The sequence below is a fragment of the Chiloscyllium punctatum genome, chromosome 37, assembly GCF_047496795.1.
Source record: "Chiloscyllium punctatum isolate Juve2018m chromosome 37, sChiPun1.3, whole genome shotgun sequence".
Classification (NCBI taxonomy): Eukaryota; Metazoa; Chordata; class Chondrichthyes; order Orectolobiformes; family Hemiscylliidae; genus Chiloscyllium; species Chiloscyllium punctatum.
The window spans coordinates 68,938,676-68,962,310 of record NC_092775.1 but is presented as its reverse complement, the minus strand read 5'-3'; the positions used below and the strand labels follow the sequence as shown (position 1 = coordinate 68,962,310).

General features: G+C 40.0%; 1 protein-coding gene across 1 annotated transcript in view; it reads right to left on the bottom strand.

Moving 5' to 3' along the window:
* Positions 1–255: 255 nt before the first annotated feature.
* Positions 256–23,635, bottom strand: part of LOC140463192 (uncharacterized) — a 127,890-nt gene continuing 104,510 nt past the window's right edge. Inside the window, exons 12-17 of the mRNA XM_072556983.1 lie at positions 14,759–14,911; positions 7,548–7,677; positions 7,415–7,447; positions 2,706–2,803; positions 1,350–1,433; positions 256–1,253 (exon numbers count right to left, since the gene is read on the bottom strand). Of these exons, the coding sequence (XP_072413084.1) occupies positions 1,134–1,253; positions 1,350–1,433; positions 2,706–2,803; positions 7,415–7,447; positions 7,548–7,677; positions 14,759–14,911 (618 nt within the window). The 3' untranslated portion in view covers positions 256–1,133. The remainder of the gene's footprint in view (positions 1,254–1,349; positions 1,434–2,705; positions 2,804–7,414; positions 7,448–7,547; positions 7,678–14,758; positions 14,912–23,635) is intronic.

Genomic DNA, 23,635 nt, shown 5'->3' with positions numbered 1-23,635 from the left:
GCATACCACGTTTTGCAATATGTACTGGTCAGGTGCAGTCTTATTGCAACATGCAAGGATGCTAACCAGGTATCTCCTCCTGTCCAACTGTTGAGGTTCAGTATAGGTGCATACTCACCAAAAAAGGGCTGGGGCAGGAAGGAGCGGTTTGTCATGGGACACCTTCATCATTACCATTTCCCATGGTCCTTCTTATTACGTTCTCAATGGTTGGTTGGTTCAAGGACGATCCAAAGCCAGTCTTTACTTGTGATATATTTATTCAGAATGAAATATTACAAGCACATCCTGATGAAACGTAACTTTTCTGTCAGCGACCTTTATAGATATTCTTAACCAACCTGATCAGACATGTTCTAGGAAACCTCTGAAGCAGGTAGGATTTAAATCTGGGCCTTCTGGGCCAGAGGCAGGGACACTACCACTGTGCCAAAACAGCCAAACAGTGATTTTTACACCTTTCTCAAAATGAATGAACTTGAAAATCAAATTAATTTATTCTCATAGGAATTAGCCCTTAATGGGACATTGTAACAAAAAGGTAAATTTTAAAGGTGATAGATTTAATCTAAAATAACATTGTGGATTTAGATGATAGACACAACCATTGTAGTGCCCATTGGTCTTGGAAAGCCTCAAGCGTGCTAACGGATACTATGTGCTTCTTCTTTCCAGGGTCAGCTGGACATAAAGATTAAAGAGAGGCAACCATGATGCTCTGCCTGCACTGTGAGCAGTTTACCTCAAAATGACCTTTCTGAACTTGTAACTCCATCCCATCGACTGGGTAAGTGGGTCAGTTCAGACTGTTTCCTCCCGAGAACTATTATGACTAGCACCGAAGGAAAACTTGAGAGTAGGTTAACCGTTTGTTCTTGGAGAAGGTGTAAGGCATTGAGAGAGCTAAATTAAATGGAGTGAAAATTAATATCTGAAAGGAATATGAATATGTTCAGTTTGCAGACTAGCATGTGCTAATCTTTGGTACACAAGTATTGATTACATCTGCAGTGCAAGGAGCTCTGATGTACAAAACAGAGAATTTAAGACATTAATCTAGAGAAAATCTGAAGTACATTTCTTTCTCAATTGTGAAATAGGAAAAGCCCAGAAGGTTTCATGTTTACAGGGTTTCACATTAGTTTTGAGCTGTTTCTTTGTTCTGTGGCAACTCTCCTAAAATCCTTAATGAAGGACGAGATCCATCCAAACATCTCCTGTGAATCTCGATTCTGTGGCTCCCCAAACTTAACCTATCAGAAACAGTGACAGAAGCAAATCAATGGTAATTTTTGACATTGAAAGGTAACGGCACAATTTTCAATTGGAAGTGTCACAATTAATATTACCAAGATGGAATTGTAGAGCCTCTTCATTTCATCACATTGTTTGGTCAAGTCTGACAATTTAGCTTCGTATTTTTGAATTATGTCCTAGAAACAAAATAAGAAAAGATATTTAATTTCAAAACATTTTGCTGGCACAAGACGTCATTAACCTGGAGAAAAGTTGCTTTTTGTGGCCAAATAAGACTTTTAATTCCAGTCAAGTCAAATATCATCCTGCTTGGTTTATCTTACTGTGATGAGGGGAGATCATTATTTTCATTTGGAAATTTGGAAGGGTTCTAAAGTAGACAGAACCATGTATGGCTTTTAAGGGGAGACATTGTTTCAGTTTCATTATTGAGTTCTGGAATGGAGTGCTACATCCTCTGGAAATTTGTTTATATGTATTAAATGAGGCTTTTAAAATGCTGAAGGTGAACAGTTCAATGTCTTAGATAACAAGGGCAAAAGAGAGAAGAAATGGCCATTTGTATTTTATGAACATAATTTGTGCACCTCCTTTGAAATGAGGAATGAGAGGAGGGGAGACCTTATGCAAGAATTTCGAGGAAGTAACAAATTGATAAGCAACTGGTACAATGGTTACTCTCAAAGAGCTCTGTTTCAAACAACTTAACGTAGGCTAAGGGAATGACTGAATTCATAAAGGATCTTCGGGATGAGGGACATCCGGAGGAACTTTGGACGGTTGAGCCAATTCTCACTGAAACACCATGCCTCAAGTATTTGTTTTTATTACCACAAACATGACATACTGAAAATTTAAGAATAGAAATAATGGCCTTCTGAAGGCTTGAAGAAATGAGTGTGCTTGGTACAACATTCTCTAATCTAAGACACAATTAAAGAAATAAGAAAGGCATCTTTTAATACAGCACATTTCACAACCTCAGGGCACTGCAAAGCATTCAACATTCAATTGAATACTATTTTGAAGTGTGGTCAGTATTCACTTATAGAAAACACAGCAACTAAATTACAGGTAGCAAGCACCCTTGAGTAGCAATGTGACAGTGATCAGATACTTTATTTTACTTTTGTTGATTGAAAGATAAATACTGGCCAGGACATTCGGGAGAACACCCTTAAATTATTGGCATAGTGAATTTAATATTGATACAAATATTGAATGCTAAGAGCCAATTTAATAAAAGAATCTCATAAAAAATAGTATTTTCAGTGTATGTTCTTCAATACAATATCTTTTGATTAACCGTGACATCTAGCATGAATTGCTGCATTAATGCATAAATCATGGAATAAATTTTATTAGAAGATCCCTGCTAAAACATGCATTCATGGTAAAGTTACTGTGCAGACATTTTAAATCAGACATATTCATAAAATCCAAACTACCTTTAGCCCTTTGTAGAACTGTGCATCTGGGCTCATCGTGTTCTTGGATTTGAACATTTTTGTGTGCAGACGAATTTTTACCAACTCATTCTTCAGTACTGTTGCAGTCAGAAAAGATATACAATCTCAACTATTCTCATTTAGACTGTGATAAAGCAGCATTTAAACAACCATCAACAGTAATGAAAATTTCACCATTTGACAGGTCTTATATTTATATTGCATTTGCCTCACACCAGTTCCCATCTTTAGCTCCTGTGCAGAGAATGAGATGGTACCACTAAATTAAGGATGCCCATAAACTAAGCTTCAGAAGTGCTTTCTGATCAGTGAGAGCATTCAAGTAAATACAGAATTAGTGTAAGTGAAATTATATTTGGATGCGTGACCTACTGCATGCATTGCACCTCATCTATAAGAGGTGAAATGTGAACAGATTTATGCAGTACACCATCAACCAAATGTGCAGAGCAGCAAAAGATGGATCCAACACACTGAAAATGATATCACAAAGAACAAATTTTGCATATCTCAGTTAATTCAGCTCCAACTTAATTTTATAACCATTAAGTAATTCCTTTGTCTTGCTGAAACGCTCATTCAATTCAGATCCTTGGAAATTTCACTAGATCAATAAAATTGATGTCCTATTGTTGAAAAAAAATTAAGGGTTAACGTATCTTCTTTTTTAACAAGCATATGGAAAAAAAAATCATTTGCAATTTTATCTTAGGAATGTCTGGATTTCATTTGGAAGTGAATTCAGTTTGGTAGTTGGAATGAAAACCTCCTGGATTTAGTTTGGTCAAAACTTGCACAACTCTGTAAAGTTCACATGGAACAAATGGGAAAATAGTAATGCAGTGCTCATTATTGCTTAGTAGTAGTGCAGCAGAGAGCAATAATGTCTGCATGTTCAGCATTACCAACAGGGAGGCATTTAGCAATCCTGAAGCTGTTTGTGATATCCATAAAATATTTGTATCTAAAGTGGTTGGGCTTTTAACAAGAAGATGGTTGAAAGGTTCATATGCAACATAAATTACAATAAAAATATGAACATGACATTTAAATAAATAGGTTTCAATATTTATATCGCCAGAGGAATTTAAAAGCAGAAAATGATTGTGAGAAAGATGGCAGAATGGAATTAATCCCATGCTACACATCACTATAATATGCTTGGACATTTAACACTCGATACATTTTAACACTGAGAAAGAGCAGTTTGATTAAAACTGTAAATGTGTCAGAAGGATATTCAACCCAATCTGCGCTTTTTGCCGTTGGTTATTTTTAACTTGTTTTTCATTTGATGCTCTTATTTCTTTTTCTTAGACCACATTTCCTCTAAGGCCACTCCTGATTCTTAATAAGTGGTAGCATAACATAAAAATATTGATGCCAACAGGCACCATCAATCTTTTCAAATCACCAAAGATAATGCGAACTATCTAAGCAATGCAGGAAGAGGCCCTACTAAAAATCATTTCCACATTCATGCAGAGAACCAAAATGAAAATAGCAAACTGATCATATCCGCCCTATGTGGAGATCTGTGCTTGGAATATAATTAGAAAGTTAATGAAAAACTAGGAACCAATGCAACAAATAAGTATTCTTCCATTTTGAACTGATAGTGAAAATGTTCTTTATCAACACTTTATCAAAGTTAGCATTAAGGCGCTTTACCTGAATGCTCATAGCATTTGTAACAAAGCAGATGAACTAATGGCACAGATCTTCGTGAATGATTATGATGTGGTAGGCATCACAGAGACTTGGTTACAGGGGGGTCAGGACAGGCAGTTAAACCTCCAAGGATTTTCAACTTATCAAAAAGACAGGGAGGTTGTCAGAGGGGGTGGGGTTGCCTTCTTGGTTAAGAACAAAATTAAATCTATGGCACTGAATGACATAGCGTCGGATGATGTGGAGTCTGTGTGGGTGGAATTGAAGAACCACAAAGGCAAAAAAACCATAATTGGAGTTGTGTACAGACCTCCAAACAGTGGTCAGGACCAGGGACGCAACATGTACTGGGAAATAGAGAAGGCATGTCAGAAAGGCAAGGTCACAATGATCATGGGAGACTTCAATATGCAGGCGGACTGGGTAAATAATGTTGCCAGTGGATCCAAAGAAAGGGAATTCATGGAATGCTTACAGGATGGCTTTTTGGAACAGCTTGTCATGGAGCCCACAAGGGACTAGGCTATTCTGGACCTAGTGCTTTGCAATGAACCAGACTTTATAAAAGATCTTAAAGTAAGGGAACCCTTAGGAAGCAGCGATCATAATATGGTGGAGTTCAGTCTGGAGTTTGAAAGAGAGAAGGCAAAATCGGATGTAATGGTGTTACAGTTAAATAAAGGTAATTATGAGGGCATGAGAGAGGAACTGACAAAAATAGCCTGGAAGCAGAGGCTTGCGGGGAAGACAGTAGAGCAAAAATGGCAGGAGTTTGTGGGTATAATTAAGGACACTGTACAGAGGTTCATCCCCAAGAAAAGAAAGATTATCCAGAGAGGGATTAGACAGCCATGGCTGACAAAGGAAGACAGGAAATGTATTAAAGAAAAAGAGAGATCCTATAAAGTGGCCAAGAGCAGTGGGAAATCAGAAGATTGGGAAGGCTACAAAAACAAACGGAGGATAACAAAGAGAGTAATAAGAAAGGAAAGGATCAAATATGAAGTAGGCTAGCCAGTAATATTAGAAATAATAGTAAAAGTTTCTTTCAATACATAAGAAACAAACGACAGACAAAAGTAGACATTGGGCCACTTCAAACTGATGCTGGAAGCCTAGTGATGGGAGATAAGGAAATAGCAGGAGAACTTAACAAGTACTTTGCGTCAGTTTTCACAGTGGAAGACAGGAGTAATATCCCAAAAATTAAAGGGAGTCAGAAGGCTGAGTTGAGTATGGTTGTCATTACAAAAGACATAGTGCTAGAAAAGCTAAAGAGTCTTAAAATTGATAAATCTCCTGGCCCCGATGGGATACATCCCAGAGTTCTGAGAGAGGTGGCTGAGGAAATAGCGGAGGCATTGGTTGAGATCTTTCAAGAGTCACTAGAGTCACGGAAAGTCCCGGATGATTGGAAGAACGCGGTTGTAACCCCATTCTTCAAGAAAGGATCAAGACAAAAGATGGAAAATTATAGGCCAATTAGCCGAACCTCGGTTGTTGGTAAAATTCTAGAATCCTTCATTAAGGATGAGGTTTCTAAATTCTTAGAAGAGCAGAGTCTGATTAGAACAAGTCAACATGGATTTACTAAGGGGAGGTCATGCCTGACAAACCTGTTGGTATTCTTTGAAGAGGTGACAAGTATGTTAGACCAGGGAAACCCAGTGGATGCGGTCTATCTAGACTTCCAAAAGGCCTTTGATAAGGTGCCACATGGGAGGCTGCTGAGCAAGGTGAGGGCCCATGGTGTTCGAGGTGAGCTACTGGGATGGATTGAGGATTGGCTGTCTGACAGAAGGCAGAGAGTTGGGATAAAAGGTTCTTTTTCAGAATGGCAGCCGGTGTCGAGTGGTGTCCCGTAGGGTTCGGTGTTGGGGCCACAGCTGTTCGCATTTTATATTAATGATCTGGATGAAGGGACTGGGGGCATTCTAGCAAAGTTTGCAGATGATACGAAGTTAGGTGGACAGGCAGGTAGTACTGAGGAAGTGGGGAGGCTGCAGAAGGATCTCAACAGTTTGGGAGAGTGGTCCAGAAAATGGCTGATGGAATTCAACGTTAACAAATGCGAGGTCTTGCACTTTGGCAAAAAGAATAAAAGCACAGACTACCTTCTAAACGGTGAGAAAATTCGTAAAGCCAAAGTACAAAGGGATCTGGGAGTGCTAGTTGAGGATTCTCTAAAGGTCAACATGCGGGTTGAGTCTGTGATTAAGAAAGTGAATGCAATGTTGTCACTTATCCCAAGAGGGTTGGAATATAAAAGCACCATTGTGCTACTGAGACTTTATAAAGCTCTGGTTAGGCTCCATTTGGAGTACTGTGTCCAGTTTTGGTCCCCACACCTCAGGAAGGACATACTGGCACTGGAACGTGTCCAGCAGAGATTCACACGGATGATCCCTGGAATGGTAGGTCTAACATATGAGGAACGGCTGAGGATCCTGGGATTGTATTCATTGGAGTTTAGAAGATTAAGGGGAGACTTAATAGAGACGTACAAGATAATACATGGCTTGGAAAGGGTGGATGCTAGGAAATTGTTTCCGTTAGGTGAGCAGACTAGGACCCGTGGACACAGCCTTAGAATTAGAGGGGGTCAATTCAGAACAGAAATGCGGAGACATTTTTTCAGCCAGAGAGTGGTGGGCCTGTGGAATTCATTGCCGCAGAGTGCAGTGGAGGCCGGGACGCTAAATGTCTTCAAGGCAGAAATTGATAGATTCTTGTTGTCTCGGGGAATTAAGGGCTATGGGGAGAATGCGGGTAAGTGGAGTTGAAGTGCCCAGCAGCCATGATTGAATGGCGGAGTGGACTCAATGGGCCGAATGGCCTTACCTCCACTCCTATGTCTTATGGGTCTTATGGTCTAACACGTTGATAAATTTACTAAAAATAATGCACATAGGAAATCCTCCCCTAAGATACTTAGAAAACCAACTATCAGTGTATTACTTTACCCCATGGTGATAGAATCTTATAAAATCGCTTCATAGTTGGAAAATATTACCTACCATCGACCTCAGCAATCAAACCTTTAATGGAATCTAAGGAGGAAGAGAAACAGGTCATTATGGAGGATGCCGCCATTATGCAGATAGGGTAACCTTTTTAAAAGGTGTGCAAGATTCAATTGTTTCCACTTACCTCCAGGTACGTCTTCAAATTCTGTAAGCTCTTGGGGAAACTTTGCCAAGACTGGGTCTTGCGAAATAATCTGCTCCACAAGAGCATGAAGTAAGGTGAACTTTCTGTCCTTCCCTCGTAACTGGACCACCTATAAAGGACAGGTGTCACAAAGATCAGTACTTGGACCTTAATTATTTGAAATCTACATAAATGATTTTCATGATGACAATAATGTTGATGATATATGCAAGGTTTAGTCAGGAAGTTAAACTATTGGAAGGACACAAAGAGATATAGTCTGGTTAAGTAAATGAGGAAAAATATTACAGAGCAAAAGATGAAAAAATGAAAAAATAGAATATTTTTTGAATGATGAGATACTGGGCCTGGGTGTCCATGTACACAGATCGCAGAAAGTTAATATGCTACCACAGCAATTAGACAAGTAAATTCTAAGTACAAAGGGATTGGAGTTTAAGAGTAAAGAAGGTTTTTTTCAATTCTGTTGGGTATTGGAGAAATCACACTTGGAGCACCACATATAGTTTTAGTCTTCTTATTAAGGAAGGTGTGCTTGCCCAGAAGAATATACCAAGACTTCTCTCAACTGATTTCTGGAATGTTTGGGTATTTGATGAAGATAGATCAAGCACACTAAGCCTATTCATCTTCAAGTTTAGAAGAATAACACATGAGCCCAGTAAAATTAAAACTTCCTAAGAGACTTCAGAGGATACATCACAGAAAGATGTCTTACCTGGCTGACAGGTAGGACTAGAACTAAGCGTCATAATCTTATAATAAGGTCAGCCATTTAGGGTTAAGATGAAGAGAAATTTATTGTCTCATGGATAAGACATGATTACAATGCTTTACAACAGAGAACTGTATATACTTAATTATTGAGTACAATAAATGCAAAGACTAATACATTTTTGGAGTTTTGATTTGACTTGATTTATTGTTGTTACATGTACCTCAGTACAGGCAGATCATAACATACAAGGACCTGCAGATCATTGTGTTTCGACAGAGCAAGGAATACAAGGTTATGGCTGCACAGGAGGTACACTAAAGTAAGATCACCATTAGATTTGGAATTAGAGATGTCCATTCAGCAGTCTAACAATGGCAGAGAAGAGGCTGTTCTCGAATCTGTTGGTACATGCGTTTAGACTTTGGCCTAACTGAAGAGGCGAGAAGAGAGTATTACCAGGATGGGATGGATCTTTGATGATGGTGGCTGCCTTTCCATGGCAACGAGGAGTGGAGATGGAGTCCATGGATGGGAAACTGGCTTATGTGATGGTCTGGAATGTGTTCACAACTTTCTGTAGTCTCTTCAACCGCAGAGCGGTTGCCAGACCAGGCCATTATGCACCCAAACAGAATGCTTTCTATGGTGCATCTGTAAAGGTTAGTGACAGTCCTTATGGACATGCCAAATTTCCTAAGTTTTCGGAGGAAGAAAAGGCATTGTTGTGTCTTTTTGACTGTTACAGCTACATGGGAGAATCAGAACAGATTGTTGGTTATTGCTCCTAGGACCTTGACGCTCTTGACCCTCTCTGTCTCAACTCCATTGATTTACATAGGGGCATGTCCTCCTACTTTCTTGTTGAGCCTATGATCAGCTCTTTAGTGTTGCTAACATTGAGGGAGAGATTGCTATCTGTGCACCTTAACACCAGGCATTCTATCTCCTTCCTACATTCTAACTCGTCATTGTTTGATATCCAGCCCACAATGGTGGTGTCATCAGCGAACTTGTCGATGGTGTTCAGATGAAATTTGGCCACACAATTGAGAGTATACAAGGAGTACATTAGGGGGCTGAGGACATCCTTGCAGACCACTGGTGTTGAGGATTATTGTGGAGAAGGTCCTGTTGACTGTCTTCTCTAATTGCAATGTGTGAGTCAGGAAGCTGAGGATCCAGTTGCAGAGAAGGGAGCTGAAATCTGGGTCTGGGAGTTTGGAGATTTATTTGGTTGGGATTATAGTGTTGAAGCGGAGCTGTAGATGATACATAGAAGCCTGACGTTGATATCCTTATTATCCAGATGTTCAGTGATGAGTGTAGTGCTCAGGAATAGTGCTTTGTGTGGACCTGTTTAGGCAAATTGCAAGGGATTGAGGCAGGCTGGAAGGCTAGAGTTGATGTGAGCCATGACTAACCCCTCGAAGCACTTCATAATTATAGTGGTCAGAGCCACCGTGCAGTAGTTTTTGAGACACATTGCATGTGTTTCCCTTGGTACCAGATTGATGGAGGTATTCTTGAAGCAGGTGGGGAGTTCAAATTGCAGCAAGGAGTGGTTAAAGATGTCAGTGAATACTCTCACCAGTGAATCATGAGATATAGTGATAGTGCAGCAAAGTGTGGTTTAAGTAGATGATCAGCCTGAGTGCCAGGGGCAGGCTGAAAGGGTTGAATGGCCTAATTCATTGCTAATACTTGCGTCAACACTAACATATTGAGGCTATTTCTAACTCCCTCAGACCATTCCAGATGAAAATACATCATCACATTTGTAAAATTAATTATAGTTTGAATTTAATAAAATTGTGAAGTACCATTAAAATGAGACAAATCTACTATGAATGCTCACCAAAAAGAAAACACAATAATAAGGAGAGCATTTGTTCTGTTCACTATGTACACTGTCATAATATAAATATTCATGAATATTTCCGTTATTGTATTTACAAGAAAATTATAAACTCATTATTTTCAAATGTATTTGTGATTTTATTTTTAAAAATCGACTTGTGAAAATTTTCATAAATCCATTTATTAATTTATTATTTACAGTAGCAGAACAATTCTTACAGTCAAATAAGGTATCTATAATTTACAAATTGTGACATTTTAATTAAGTTCATAATTAAATCTATTTGGTACACTACCTGCTACGAATGTTTTAAGTGGATTTAAATATTTGGCCATTCGTAATCCTGTCCAGAGGAAACTATTGGTTTACAGGATACATTATTTATCAGCCTCATCTTGCATCGATAGTTCTTGGACATTAAAAACATAAATGCTATTACAAAACATGAATTTGATTTTATTTAGAGAATGGTTTGTACTCACATTCAATTATTCTTAGTTTGTTCTAATAAGTCAGTCTAACCAGCCAGTCATAAACTGGACAAGGTCGTGGGATAGTAGTATTGTCACTGGACAACAGACCCAAGCTCATGGTTTGGGGAACACAGGCCCACATCTGACCACACAGGTGAAAAAAATCTGAATTGAAATAATAAACTGGGAATTAAAAGTTAGTTAGCTGTTGTAAAAAGAATCTGGTTCCCTGTTAGGGAAGGGAAAAAAAAATCTGCAATTTGGTGACTCCATATCAATGGCAAAATGCTTGACTCTTACAATCCCTACAATGTGGAAGCAGGCTATTCAACCCATTGAATCCACAGTGACCCTCCAAAAAGCATCCCATCCAGACAGAGCCCACTGTCCTATTCCTGCATTTCCCATGGCTACGCCACCTAGCCTGCACATCCCGGTCACTATGGGCAATTTAGCCTGGCCAATCTGCCTAACCTCTCATCTTTAGATTGTTGGAGGAAACTGGAGAACCCAGGGGAAACTCATGCAGACATGGGGAGAACATGCAAACTCCACACAGTGGGTGGAATCGAGCCTGGATCCCTTTTGCTGTGAGGCAGCAATGCTAACCACTGAGACACTGTGCTTATCTTAAAGGATTTAGCATATGATAGAGTTATAGCTACCAGAAAACATGGCAATGAATGGAATTAAACTGAATGAATAGACTACAACCATTAACAGATCAAAGCACCAGAAACAACAATGGCACACATGAACCTGTTGAAAGTACAAACACCTCCTCAGTAACATTTGGGGACTTATACCAAAATTAGGGGATCTGGCCCACAGACTGGTCAATCAAGAAATCATTCTCACAGAATCATACTTTATAAACAATATGCAGAAGTGATGGGCCAGTGGTATATAGTGGGAGGGAACTGACCTTGGAATCTTCAACACCCAACTCCAGACCCATGAATTCACATGTCATCAGATCATATGTGGACAAGGAAATCTCCTGCTGGTTATAACCTATTCAATTCTTCTGCATGTTGAACACCAATTTGGAGAATGCAATGAGGGTGGTGGAGGTCCAGACAAACTTTTTGTGGACAATTTCATTGTCCATCACCAAGAGTGGTTTGATAACTCCATGACTGACTAAATTGGATGAGGCTGAAAGGACATAGCTGCTGGATTGTATATGTGGCATGTGTAAGGGACCACAAAGAGGGAAGAACGGGCTTGAGCTGGTCCTCACAAGCAGCATATGCATCTGTCCATTACAATATCGGTAGGAGTGACCATTAAACAGTCCTTGTGGAGACAAATTGCCACCTTTACACTGGAGATACTGAATGCAACAAAGTAGCATGCAACAAAGCGATAAGCAATGAATCAGACCTGAGCTCTGCAGTCCTGCCACATCCTACTCACGTGCCAATGATCGTCTCCAAAATCACACAACACTAGGTTATAGTCCAATAGCTACCTGATGGAGGAGTAATGCTCCAAAAGCTAGTGCTTCTGAATAAACCTGCTGGATTATAACCTGGTGTTGTGTGATTTTTAACTTTGTCCACCCCAGTCCAACACCTGCTCCACATCATCTCCAACAAGAGAGTCTCCAACTATAATCTCTTGACATTCAATGTGATTACAAGAGCTCCATTTCCCTTTGGTGGGGTTTTGGGGGGGGGGGGTGGGGGGTGCACCCTTGGTTAGAAACTGAACTGGACTAGCTAAATAAATATTACGGCTACAAGAGCATGTCAGAGGCTAAGAATCTTGGAACATGTAACTCCAGTCCTAACTCCTCAAAACCTATCCAAGTTTACCTTTACAAGGCACAAGCCAAGAGTTCTCTCAACTTGATTGGATGAATGCAGTTTCAATAACATGAGAAACTCAAGACACTATTAAAGACAAAGCAGCTTGCTTGATTGCCATTCAACACCTTAAGCATTCACTTCTTCACAACTGACACACAATAACTGGAGCGAATACCATCTACAACTTGCACTGCAACAATGTACGCTCTTTAGACAGCATCTTCCAAATCCAGGAACTCTATCAACTAGGGGGACAAGGACAATATATACAAGGAAATACTACCACCTGCAAGTTCCAATCCAAACCACACCATTCTCATTTGGAATTATACCAATGTTTCTTCATTGTCACTGGCTCAAAATTCTGGAACCCCCTCTATCTATATAGCATAAATGCAATGGCTCATCAAATTCGATCACCAGCACACACTCAAAGACAATTAGCCATTAAGTAATAGTATGAGACCCAAATTACCTTAGCAGAGCAGTATACTGTTCTTTGGGTCAGGATATGTGGAAGCTGGATCATATATGTTAATATGCATGTACAGCTCCCCTCCCTAATATCTATCTATTTTAATGATATTTATTAGTGAATGGTTTTTGAATGAGTTAAAGTTGAGCACTCTGTTAAAACACAAATTACAATATCAGATTTCTTTGAAAGTTATGTAGCACCAGTTGCAGTGATCCAGTGCAAAATTCATAAAGTTTTAGATTATCTTCTGATTGCAGTCACAATCTCAGAATTGCGTGCAGATTTATTGGTGAGTTCGAGAAGTGATCCTGCCATTCTTATAGCTTGTGGGCGTAACCAATGGAGGGTCACAGGGATCAATACTGGAGCCACAACTTCTTGACAATATCTGTTAATGACTTGGATGAGGAAAGTGAATTTATAACCCTCAAGTATGCAGTCAACACAAAAGTAAGAGGGAAGGTAAGTCGTGAGAAAGTCGCAGTCTACGGACAGATATAACAAATGGGTGAGCAAAATCTTGGCAGATAGAACATGAGAAAATGTCAGATTTTACGCTCTGGCAGAAAAGAACAGAGGGGTTGAATATTAAGACTGCAGAAAGCTGCAGCACAGAGGTACTTGGGGTTCCTCATGATTAAATTACAAAAACCTATCATCCAAGTTCAAAGAGTAATGGGGGAAGGCAAATGTAATGCTGACTTTCACTTCAAAGGGAAAGGAGTATAAAAGTAGGGAAATCTTGCTTAAATTGTACGAGGAACTAGTCAGACCATAGCTGGCACACTGTGAACAGATTTAGTCCCCTCATCTAAGGATACATTGACATTGCAGGCAGTCCAGAGAACGTTCACTGGGTTCATCCCAGGTGTGGATGGGTTTTTCTTATGAGGAGAGGTTGAGTAGGTTGGCGCTAAAAGACTGAAAGGCAACTTGACTTAAACATATAAAATTCTTCAGAGGCATTCACAGGCTAACTGATGAGACATTTAGTACAGTGGAGGACAAAATCTCAGAGCAAGGGCTGACTATTTTGGACAGTGTTGTTGAAGAACATCTTCTCTGAGGGTAGTGAATTTGTGGAATTCTGTACTGCAACAGGGTGTTGAGGCTGGGGCATTAAATAGATTCAAGGCTGAGACTGTCAGATTTTTAATCATAAAAGAAATGGAAGGTTATAGGGAAATAGCAGGAAATTAGATTTGAAGAGTATCAGATCAGTCATGATCCTATTTAAATGACAAGCAGACTCAAAGGGCTGAATGGCCAACATCGTTCCTATATTTTATTGTCTTACAGGAAACCTGACTAAAAAATAACTATAATGTGACATTTCAATTACCTATTTTAATGAAATCATTCTAGGTATTTCCACAAAACTTGAAAAATTCATTTTCCATAATCCTTCAAAATATACATTCTCTAAGAAATATTAAATATGAAGTGCCTTTGTAAAACTGGATTTAATTTCTAGCTGCTATGTTGATATCTGGGCTTTTTTCCATGGATCATCTGGATTACAAGGTCAGTAACATAATCACAATGCAAATGTTCGCTTTAGAGACAAACAAGAGCATGGGAGAATCTGATCAGAATCAGTGATGAGAGATTATTGACTGGCTTGTTTATCTCCATGGATGCTGAGTTCTTCTAGTTTTTTAAATAAAACATACCGTCATCAGGTGTACCAAACACATTCGGATTTTTTTTCATGTACATTTGAATAATAATTCAGTATTCGATCAATTTAGCAGACAAATGCACTAACAATGAATCAACAAATATTGCATTTCATACCAGTGGTCAGTTTCCCAAAGTTAGCTGATGGTAGAATTAGATCTCAACTTACCTTTGTCAGAGAGGAAAGACAAAATCCTTTTGCCTCTTTTTTGCCAGCATGTGTGTTCAGGAAGTTTCCAATGGCGAGGAGATACTCAAGCACTACAACAAACAACTTACTCTCCAGCAACTGAGTACATGCTCTGATTTTCTGTGTGATCAGCTGAAACAGAAGCAAGTTACAAAGATTAATGGAACGTCATGCCACTCAAAATTCAAAATCACAGATATCACTTCAGAAACAGACCATAATTTCATCACCACTAAAGTCAAAGCTGTGTAAAAAAGATTCACGGGAACACAAAAGTTGGAATGAAGACTTATTAAAATAAAATAACCCGGTTGAATTGGAATGCAAGTTGTTCATTATTGACTGGATGGACTATAATCTATGCCAAAGTTCTTCCAAACACTAGCCTGACTACAATCTCAATTTGAAACAGCATGACAAAGGTTCATCCAGGATTAGTTCACATATACTACAAATCTCAACAAAATGAAAATCAGTGTGGAAGTGGAAACAGCACCTTCCAATCACCAGGAAAGCCTGGTACATTCATTGCAAATCTGACAGAAAATATAAAAGCATCACAGTTGCTGGGCAAATAGGACTAACTGGGACTTGTGATCCTCCCCAGAATGTTACTGATGCACATAACAACATCTAGCAACATAGGCGATGGCAAGATGTCTGAGAGAATTGGGCGATAAGTGTGATGAGGCCTACCTCGACAATGAGATTATCTCACCCCATCTTTAATGCTTTTCACCAGCAGCGTGGTTAAGATTCTCACTAGGCAGTGGTGAGATGTCAATCAACTGGTAAATGGCTTACTAACGACCACAAATCACCTCACTAACATCCAGCCTCCCAGTCAACCAAACTCACCAAACAAGTTCGACTTTAGGCAAACTCAACACAGAAACCAAAGCTGGTGTATTCAGCACTCTGCTTGCTCTGAGTGCTCTCCATGTTGGAAACCAAGCACCAATGCCTTAGGACATGCTCCATGCCACCGGGCACATGCATCCCACATCCACAGACATTGGCTATCAACATGTGCCAGTGCTTCAGATCCCTCATGGTGATCCACTTACACTTCTGCACTTTACTGCTGCATTTTGGGGGGCACCAGCAACCCTTACTGTGATGTTGCAAGGACAGTCTGGGACACAGACACACAGCTCATGCACTGAATCAGACTGCTTCTCCAGGCCCTTTGCTCACTGAGACAGCACTCACTCACTCAGAGTCTATCTGGCTGCTCACAGCATGCCAATGTTGCATTGCCAGGCCTTGTCAATTTGAACTTTGCCCTCTCAGAGATAACAGAGTCACAGTACTGTTGTTCTATCTTGTTAGTTGGTGCAGACACAAAGCCAGGAAACTTGTCTTTGATGTCCGCAGGTCTCAGTCAAGTCAAGGGGAATAGCCTTCATTCAGTCAGTCTGAACACTGTAAGTCAAGAGCAGCTGATAGCAGTCCAGGCCCTGCTCAATCTGGTCAGAGTCAAGATCTTCTCTTCATAAGGGGTGAGGAGCCAAAAGGCAAACACACCACTTGTATTGACTTTTTCTACCCTTTGTGGGCTGCTTTTCTCCCACTGCAGAAGGAGAGATGCCCTGAGCTTCAGGCAATGCAGAGAGTATGCAGGATTAGTGGTATTGGGAGTTGGATGGATGACAGTCAGTGAAAGAAGATATCAGAGGCAATTGTAAGAGGGGAAGATCATGAGCCTTGGTGGGAGGAGGGTATAGTGGCAGAGATAGATTAAGGGTGAGGTAGCAGAGAGAAGATGGTGGCACTTACAGTGGCAGAGTGGACAAGGTCATTACCCTTTTTACTACAGTACTGGCCATTCCTCCAGATGGCTGAGATTGCACTGACATGGATGTCAACTTCCAATCAGGCTGGCATGGTTTGGTGTTCTGGCCTTCATGGCCCATTTTCGGGATAGTGGGTATTGTGTCCCTGCACCACCTTATCCACCAAGACCTCTAGGTCCTTTCCACAAGGCAGTGTGCCTTCTGCATCATGTCTGGGAAAGTATTAGCAACTGGGCAGGGCAACTTTGGACAAACAATGCTCTTTCGCTGCACAATGACACTTTAAATATGACACAACCACCAGGGGTGCTGGTGCATTCTGGGATTTCCTGGCAGGGTCGAGTTGTTGAGAGAATGCAACTAGCAGAATCAGATTAGAATTCAACTTATTGGAATTTTTTGAAGGAGTCCATTGATGTACTTCACGTGGATTTCCATAAGGGATTTGACAAGGTTCCACATAAAAGACTTTTGCGATAAGTAGAAACACATGGTTTAGAGGCCACATGTACAGAAGATTGACGGCTAATAGGAAACAGAGAGTACACATAAATGAATCTTCTTCAAATTAGCAGGATGTGATGATCCTTCAGAGATCTGTGCTGGGCCCTCCAAATCTTTTTATAATTTATATGAATGACTTAGATGAGCAGATCAAAGACAAATACAGGTAATCATGCATGTTGTGAAGATACATAATGAGGATGCAGACAGACATAGACAGGAAAAGTGAGTAAACCTAGCAAATCTAATGTGGGAATATGTGAAGCTGTTCACTTTGGCAGGAAGCATTAAAAGTAGAAAATTATTGAAACAACTGCAGAATTCTGAGGTTCAGAGGCATGCGATCTAGTGCATCAATCACAAAAAAAGCATGCAGATGCAGCAAATGGTTGAGAAGGCTGATAAAATGCTATCCTTTATTACAAAAATTGAACATAAAAGTAAGATGTTATGATTCATTTATACTGGGCCCTCGTGATGTTGAATAATGTGCGCAATTTTGCTCTCCTTATTTACGCAAGCACATAAATTCTTTGGAGATTATTCAGAGGGGGTTCATTAAATTAATAGCACCAACAAATGGGTTATCTTATGAGGCAAAGATGGACAGGCGGGTTTTGTTTTCACTGGAATTAGAAAAGTGAGGGTTGAGTTAATGGCAAGAAGGGCATGGAAAAGATGTTTATTCTTGTGGGTGAGCCCAAAGGGAAACTGTTATAGAATGAGAGGTCACCCTTTTAGGGCAGAGACAAGCAATTTTTTTTCCTGTCAATGTTTGTGCAACTATGGAATTCATTACATCAGGAGGCAGTAGAGGTAGGTCACAAAGTGTTTTTGAGGTATGCAAAGATTAATTCTTGTTTGGCAAGGCAACTGAAGGCAATCGTGGAAACGTGAGAATGTATAATTCAGAACACATATAGATCAGCCATAACCTTATTGAATGGCACAGCAAGCCTAATCACATAATTTTGCTCCTAATGTATATGTTTGTATTTAATCTGACCTTTCTCTTCAAAGTTGGGTCAGGTTGAATTCAGCCCCTTTCATTTCTGACATGCTGCAATATGCCTACCCTTTTGAAACAGTATTTTAATCGACTTCCCATGGGCTGGATTTGATGTGCCATTGCTGACTGTGTTTTGAGGTTGGGGGTGATGGTCATGGTTGCCAATAAAGCATGGTTGATCCCCAGTCCAGGGCCCTTCCATCTAGCCCCAAGTTGATCCCCATAATACAGGAGGTGGGTGTGTAACAAAATTGTCACCCCACCATCAATATGCAAATAAAAATATGAATGCTCAAGTGAGCCTGTTAAAAGCTCAATTAACTATGTGTATAGGTGGGTGGGAGTGGGCAACTTATTTTATTTTGAAAACAATTTTAAGGGATTGGGAAGAAGGTGGAGTTTAAAATCTTGGTGCACCAAGGGAAGCTCTTTACTCTGAAAAGATAGCCCCACCATTCCCTTTTCCCCTGCACCATCCCCTGTCCCCTGTCCAGACTTTGAAACCCTCCCCTTTGTCTCAGGCTGTTAAGCAACAGTTGCCTTTCCTTCTGGGAATTCTGCCTATGAGCAATGTCCTGTGTTGTCACTAATATACTGAAACATTGTCAAACATCTGCCTTTGTTATCCTAAAACTCAAAATTTTTTAATGTGATTTTCTTTGACAACTCTTTGGTGCTTACACTTGCCATGTGATGTGGCTAATCATGGAAGGAGCATGTTTGCATTGTGAACAGCATCTTTGTGAATGTGAAGTGTGCATAAATCTTTAAGTATATTCAGTTGCTTCAGATTTCTTGCAAAAACAGTTGGTTCTAAAAGAAACTTTAATAAGGACAAGCTGCGCATGTGATTTCGCCATTAAAGTATCTTTTCACAGGTCTTGTTACAGCCACAGTATTCTGAAGATTAATATTTCATTGCACATAAATTTGCTGTGAAATTCATTGAGCACGGACTACTTCATATTCCAATTTCTAAAAACAATTAATAAAATATTTCTCCCTAGTTCTTAGAACATTGTGTTTAACTTAAAGTAATAGAATAATCAATCTAGAATGAATCTAGGACAACGGAGCCTCACTGCCACTCTGATCCTACTTACCACAATGTTCGCTTACTGAATTCTCTCAAGATGGGTTTACTAGCTGCATTCAAAAATATTACTAGGCAAGAATATCTTTATTTGCTATCTGTAGCAGTAACATGAATGTTCTTTTGATGATATCTGCTGTTAATTTTCCTGAATTTTAGAAACACTTCCTGGACGAACACCAATTTAGAAAAACAAAACTAAACAGTTAATCATGAACGCATCTGTGACAATGATGCATTTTTCAACCACAGGAACTCAAGATTAGGCAAAAGTGAGGACTGCAGATGCTGGAGATCAGAGTCAAGATTAGAGTGGTGCTGGAAAAGCACAGCAGGTCAACAGCATCCGAGGAGCAGGAAAATTGACGTTTCGGGCAAAAGCTCTTCCTGAAACTTCGATTTTCCTGCTCCTCGGATGCTGCCTGACCTGCTGTGCTTTCCCAGCACCACTCTAATCTTGACACAGGAACTCAAGTTCAATTCAAAACATATTAGGTACGTCTGTCAGAATGGATTACTGTTATTCTATTTTATACAATAGGTGGTCAAAACTTCCCCATCTACACATTAAAGCAAGAATATCACCTCTTAAAGGATTGAGCAAAATACAAAATCACCTTAGTATTTTGCCTATTTGGATGGTCAGTTAAGTCAGTTGTCTGGACAGACAGTTTGTGAAGCAGCTGATAGTGCGGGTGAAATTCCTGCACCAGCTGAAGTTACCATGAAAGACTCTCCTTCTCCACCCCCTCACCTGAGATGTGATAACTCTCAGGTTAAAATTGCTAGTTTTGAGAAACACTGACATCCCAACTAAAGCAAAATCAACTCGTAACAAATCTAAATTGCCACACATTACTGATTTACATCGCTCTGCTATTTGTTTCGTGAGAATGGTACTTGACCTCTGAAGATATTCATAAAGTTTGCAGCATTTACACACTAATGGTCCTTTTTACTTTCTTATATTGATCCTAAGCATGGGATGAATTATGTATGGCAATGTCCACCAGAACCGTGTATGTGTTTGAATCACACATCAAGAATACTTGGCATGCATGACAAACAGTGAAGCAGATCAGCCGGTGTTTACAAATCTCAAACTGCTAGCTGTATCCTGCATGACTTTCTGATAGAGCTAGACTACAGACATGAGTTACAAAAGCACATATTTGAACAAAAACATGTATTAGTATTCCAACAGGCACATTATAGCATCTGAAACCCAAAAGCAGTATTGCTTGCCAACCTTTGACACCAAAAAGAGTGTTTTGCTCAAGGTTTACTTTCAAATAACATAAAATACTGACCTTACAAGTTTCACAATGACATATGTAAAATCACACAGGAGAGAAGGAGCCCAATTCATCCAGCATGCCTGACTCTTTAAAAGGGTGGTTAGGCTAGTCCCACTCCCCTGCTCCTTCCTCATAGCCCTGCAATCTTTTCCTTTCAAACAAAAAAAAATACATATATGCCAAATATCAACCTGGACAAATGCCCAGGAAAGACTTCTAAATTAAACCATCTCTCAGCTTCTTTTTAGTACTTTCATAGTACCACATCAACATATTTGCTGAACTGGGTTACTTTTCTTTCCTAACTGATTACCAGTCTACAGCTTGATAGAAAATCAGATACTGCAAACTTTAACAGATTTCCGGATGAGGAAGTTTTAGGCAGTATCTATAATTGTTATATAGAATGTTTATTAAGATAATAAATTCTCACATATATTTCATTGGCAGGCAAAAATTGTTCTCTTTCTGGCTGGTGGGAATTGTAACTATCTTTCTTCAAAGCACTTTGTCAGTACTGGGCAGACAAGGAGCAAGTTATTCAACCCTCCAGTGTGTCGTATCATTCAATTAGATTATGGTTGATTTGTACATGATTCCATTTATTCCTCTTAACTCGATATTCCTTACCTAATAAAAATCAACTGGTTTCAATCTAAGTTGTTCCATAATCTTCAAAGCAGAGGATTCCATCCTCCAATTGTTCATTGGGGAAAAATGTGCAGATTGTAAACACCGGTCCTCAACAGTTTTAAGATTACATCCCTTTATTCTTCATTCCCCTTCAGAGGCGGTAGTTTCCCGGACCCTTAGTAACTGACTTTGTCTCAGGCTTTCTCCACCTGGATTCCAACTGAAGTTTCACCTATTATGTTTCAGGTCCATGTATGATTGTAGACACCAAGATATTCACAATTCCCCAAACTACTGCTTTCACAGCATTATGAAATCCATACTCTTTTACTACATGCACACAGTTGGCCCCATTCTTCAGCAGCACTGACTCACTATATATCTAAGATGTCCTGGTTCACAGTTCCATTCTATCCATTAAGCCAATTACCATTCAACAAAACACTTAATGCTTCCATTCAGTTGTCAAGGATCACAAACAATAATAACTCATTGATACCAACATCCTCTCAGATTTTTCTCTTTCCACTTTCAAGTTTGGTATGGCATTAAGCTCTTCTTCTACAATGGTCACCTTGCCTTTACACTCTCCAGGGGGGTAGTTAGCTCAGTTGCTTGGACAGCTGCTTTCCAGTGCAGAGTGATGACAACAACATGAGTTCAATTCCCACACTAACTGAGGTTACCGTGAAGTACTTTCCTTCTCAATCTCTCCCCTTGCCTGAAGCATGGGAACCCTTAAACCACTATCAGTCAGCCCTATCATCCAATAGGACTACAGTGACTTCACCTTATTCTTTCTAGATCTTCTCAACAGTAGTTATCAGTGCAACATCAACAGGTTCAATCCTAACACTGTCATTAAACCTACTGACAAAACTGACACCGTATTTGTTTGTGGCAAACTAGCCTCTTCCTTACATTGACTCAAAGGTACCTTACGACTGGCACAAAGGTAGAAGGCAGAGGGTGGCGGTGGAGGGTTGTTTTTCAGACTGGAAGCCTGTGACCAGTGGAGTGCCACAAGGATCGGTGTTGGGTCACTACTTTTCATCATTTATATAAATGATGCGAATGTGAGCATAAGAGATACAGTTAGTAAGTTTGCTGATGACACCAAAATTGGAGGTGTAGTGGACAGCAAAGAGGGTTACCTCAGATGACAATAGGATCTTGATCACTTGGGCCAATGGGCTGAGAAGTGGCAGATGGAGTTTAATTTAGATAAATGTGAGGTGCTGCATTTTTGGAAAGCAAATCTTAGCAGGACTTCTACGCTTAATGGTAAGGTCCTAGGGAGTGTTGCTGAACAAAGAGACCTTGGAGTGCAGGTTCATTGCTCCTTGAAAGTGGAATCACAGGTAGATAGGATAGTGAGGAAGGTGTTTGGTATGCTTTCCTTTATTGGTCAGAGTATTGAGTACAGGAGTTGGGAGGTCATGTTGCAGCTGTAGCGGACATTGGATAGGCCATATTGGAATATTGTGTGCAATTTTGGTCTCCTTCCGATTGGAAAGATGTTGTGAAACTTGAAAGGGTTCAGAAAAGATTTACAAGAATGTTTCCAGGTTTGGAGGGTTTGAGCTATAGGGCGAGGTTAAATAGGCCCGAGCTGTTTTCCCTGGAGCGGAGGCTGAGGGGTGACCTTATAGAGGTTTATAAAATCATGGGGGATTTGGATAGAATAAATAGGCAAAGTCTTTTCCCCGGGGTGGGGAAGTCCAGAACTAGAGGGCATAGGTTTAGGTTGAGGGGTAAGATATAATAGAGACCTATGGGGCAACGTGTTCATATAGAGGGTGGGACTTGTATGGAATGAGCTGCCAGACGAAATGGTGGAGGTTGGTACAATTGCATCATTTAAAAGGTATCTAGATGGGTATATGAATAGGAAGGGTTTGGAGGGATTCGGGCCGGGTGCTGGAAGTGGGACCAGATTGGGTTGGTATAACATGTCGGCATGGACGAGTTGAACCGAAGGATCTGTTTCTGTGTTATACATGTCTATGACTCTATGACTGAAAAGCACCTCTGATATCATTTTTCTTTGGGCCATATTCTCCTGTCATCCCAAAATTTGAAAATTTCAACTTTGCTTCAAACTATCAATCATTTCTTGCCTTGACATGATCCATCCTCAACTCTCCCCTACTTCACCCTGTTTGTTTTTAATTCTGGGCACACTATTAACCAATATCCTCGTCAATTACTGTCTCCAAGCAAGTACCTTGACTACACTTCTTTCACCATGGTTTCGGTAAGGACTCTGTTCTATTCCTCCAGATTTTCCATTCCTGTCACATCTGTTCAAACAAGTGGACTTCCACACTCACATTTCCTTTACCCTCAGCTGAAATCTCTTCCCAACCCCAGATGAGAGGTGTTCAACCAAGTCTGTCTGGTTTCTCACAGTTCTGTTCTCTCCTTTAATTCCCTGTCAGAAAGTGCTTCCCTTACCCTCAACTTCTATCCCAGTAACATTCAAAAGTTCATCCTCTATCACTTTTGTAGCCACTTGCATGA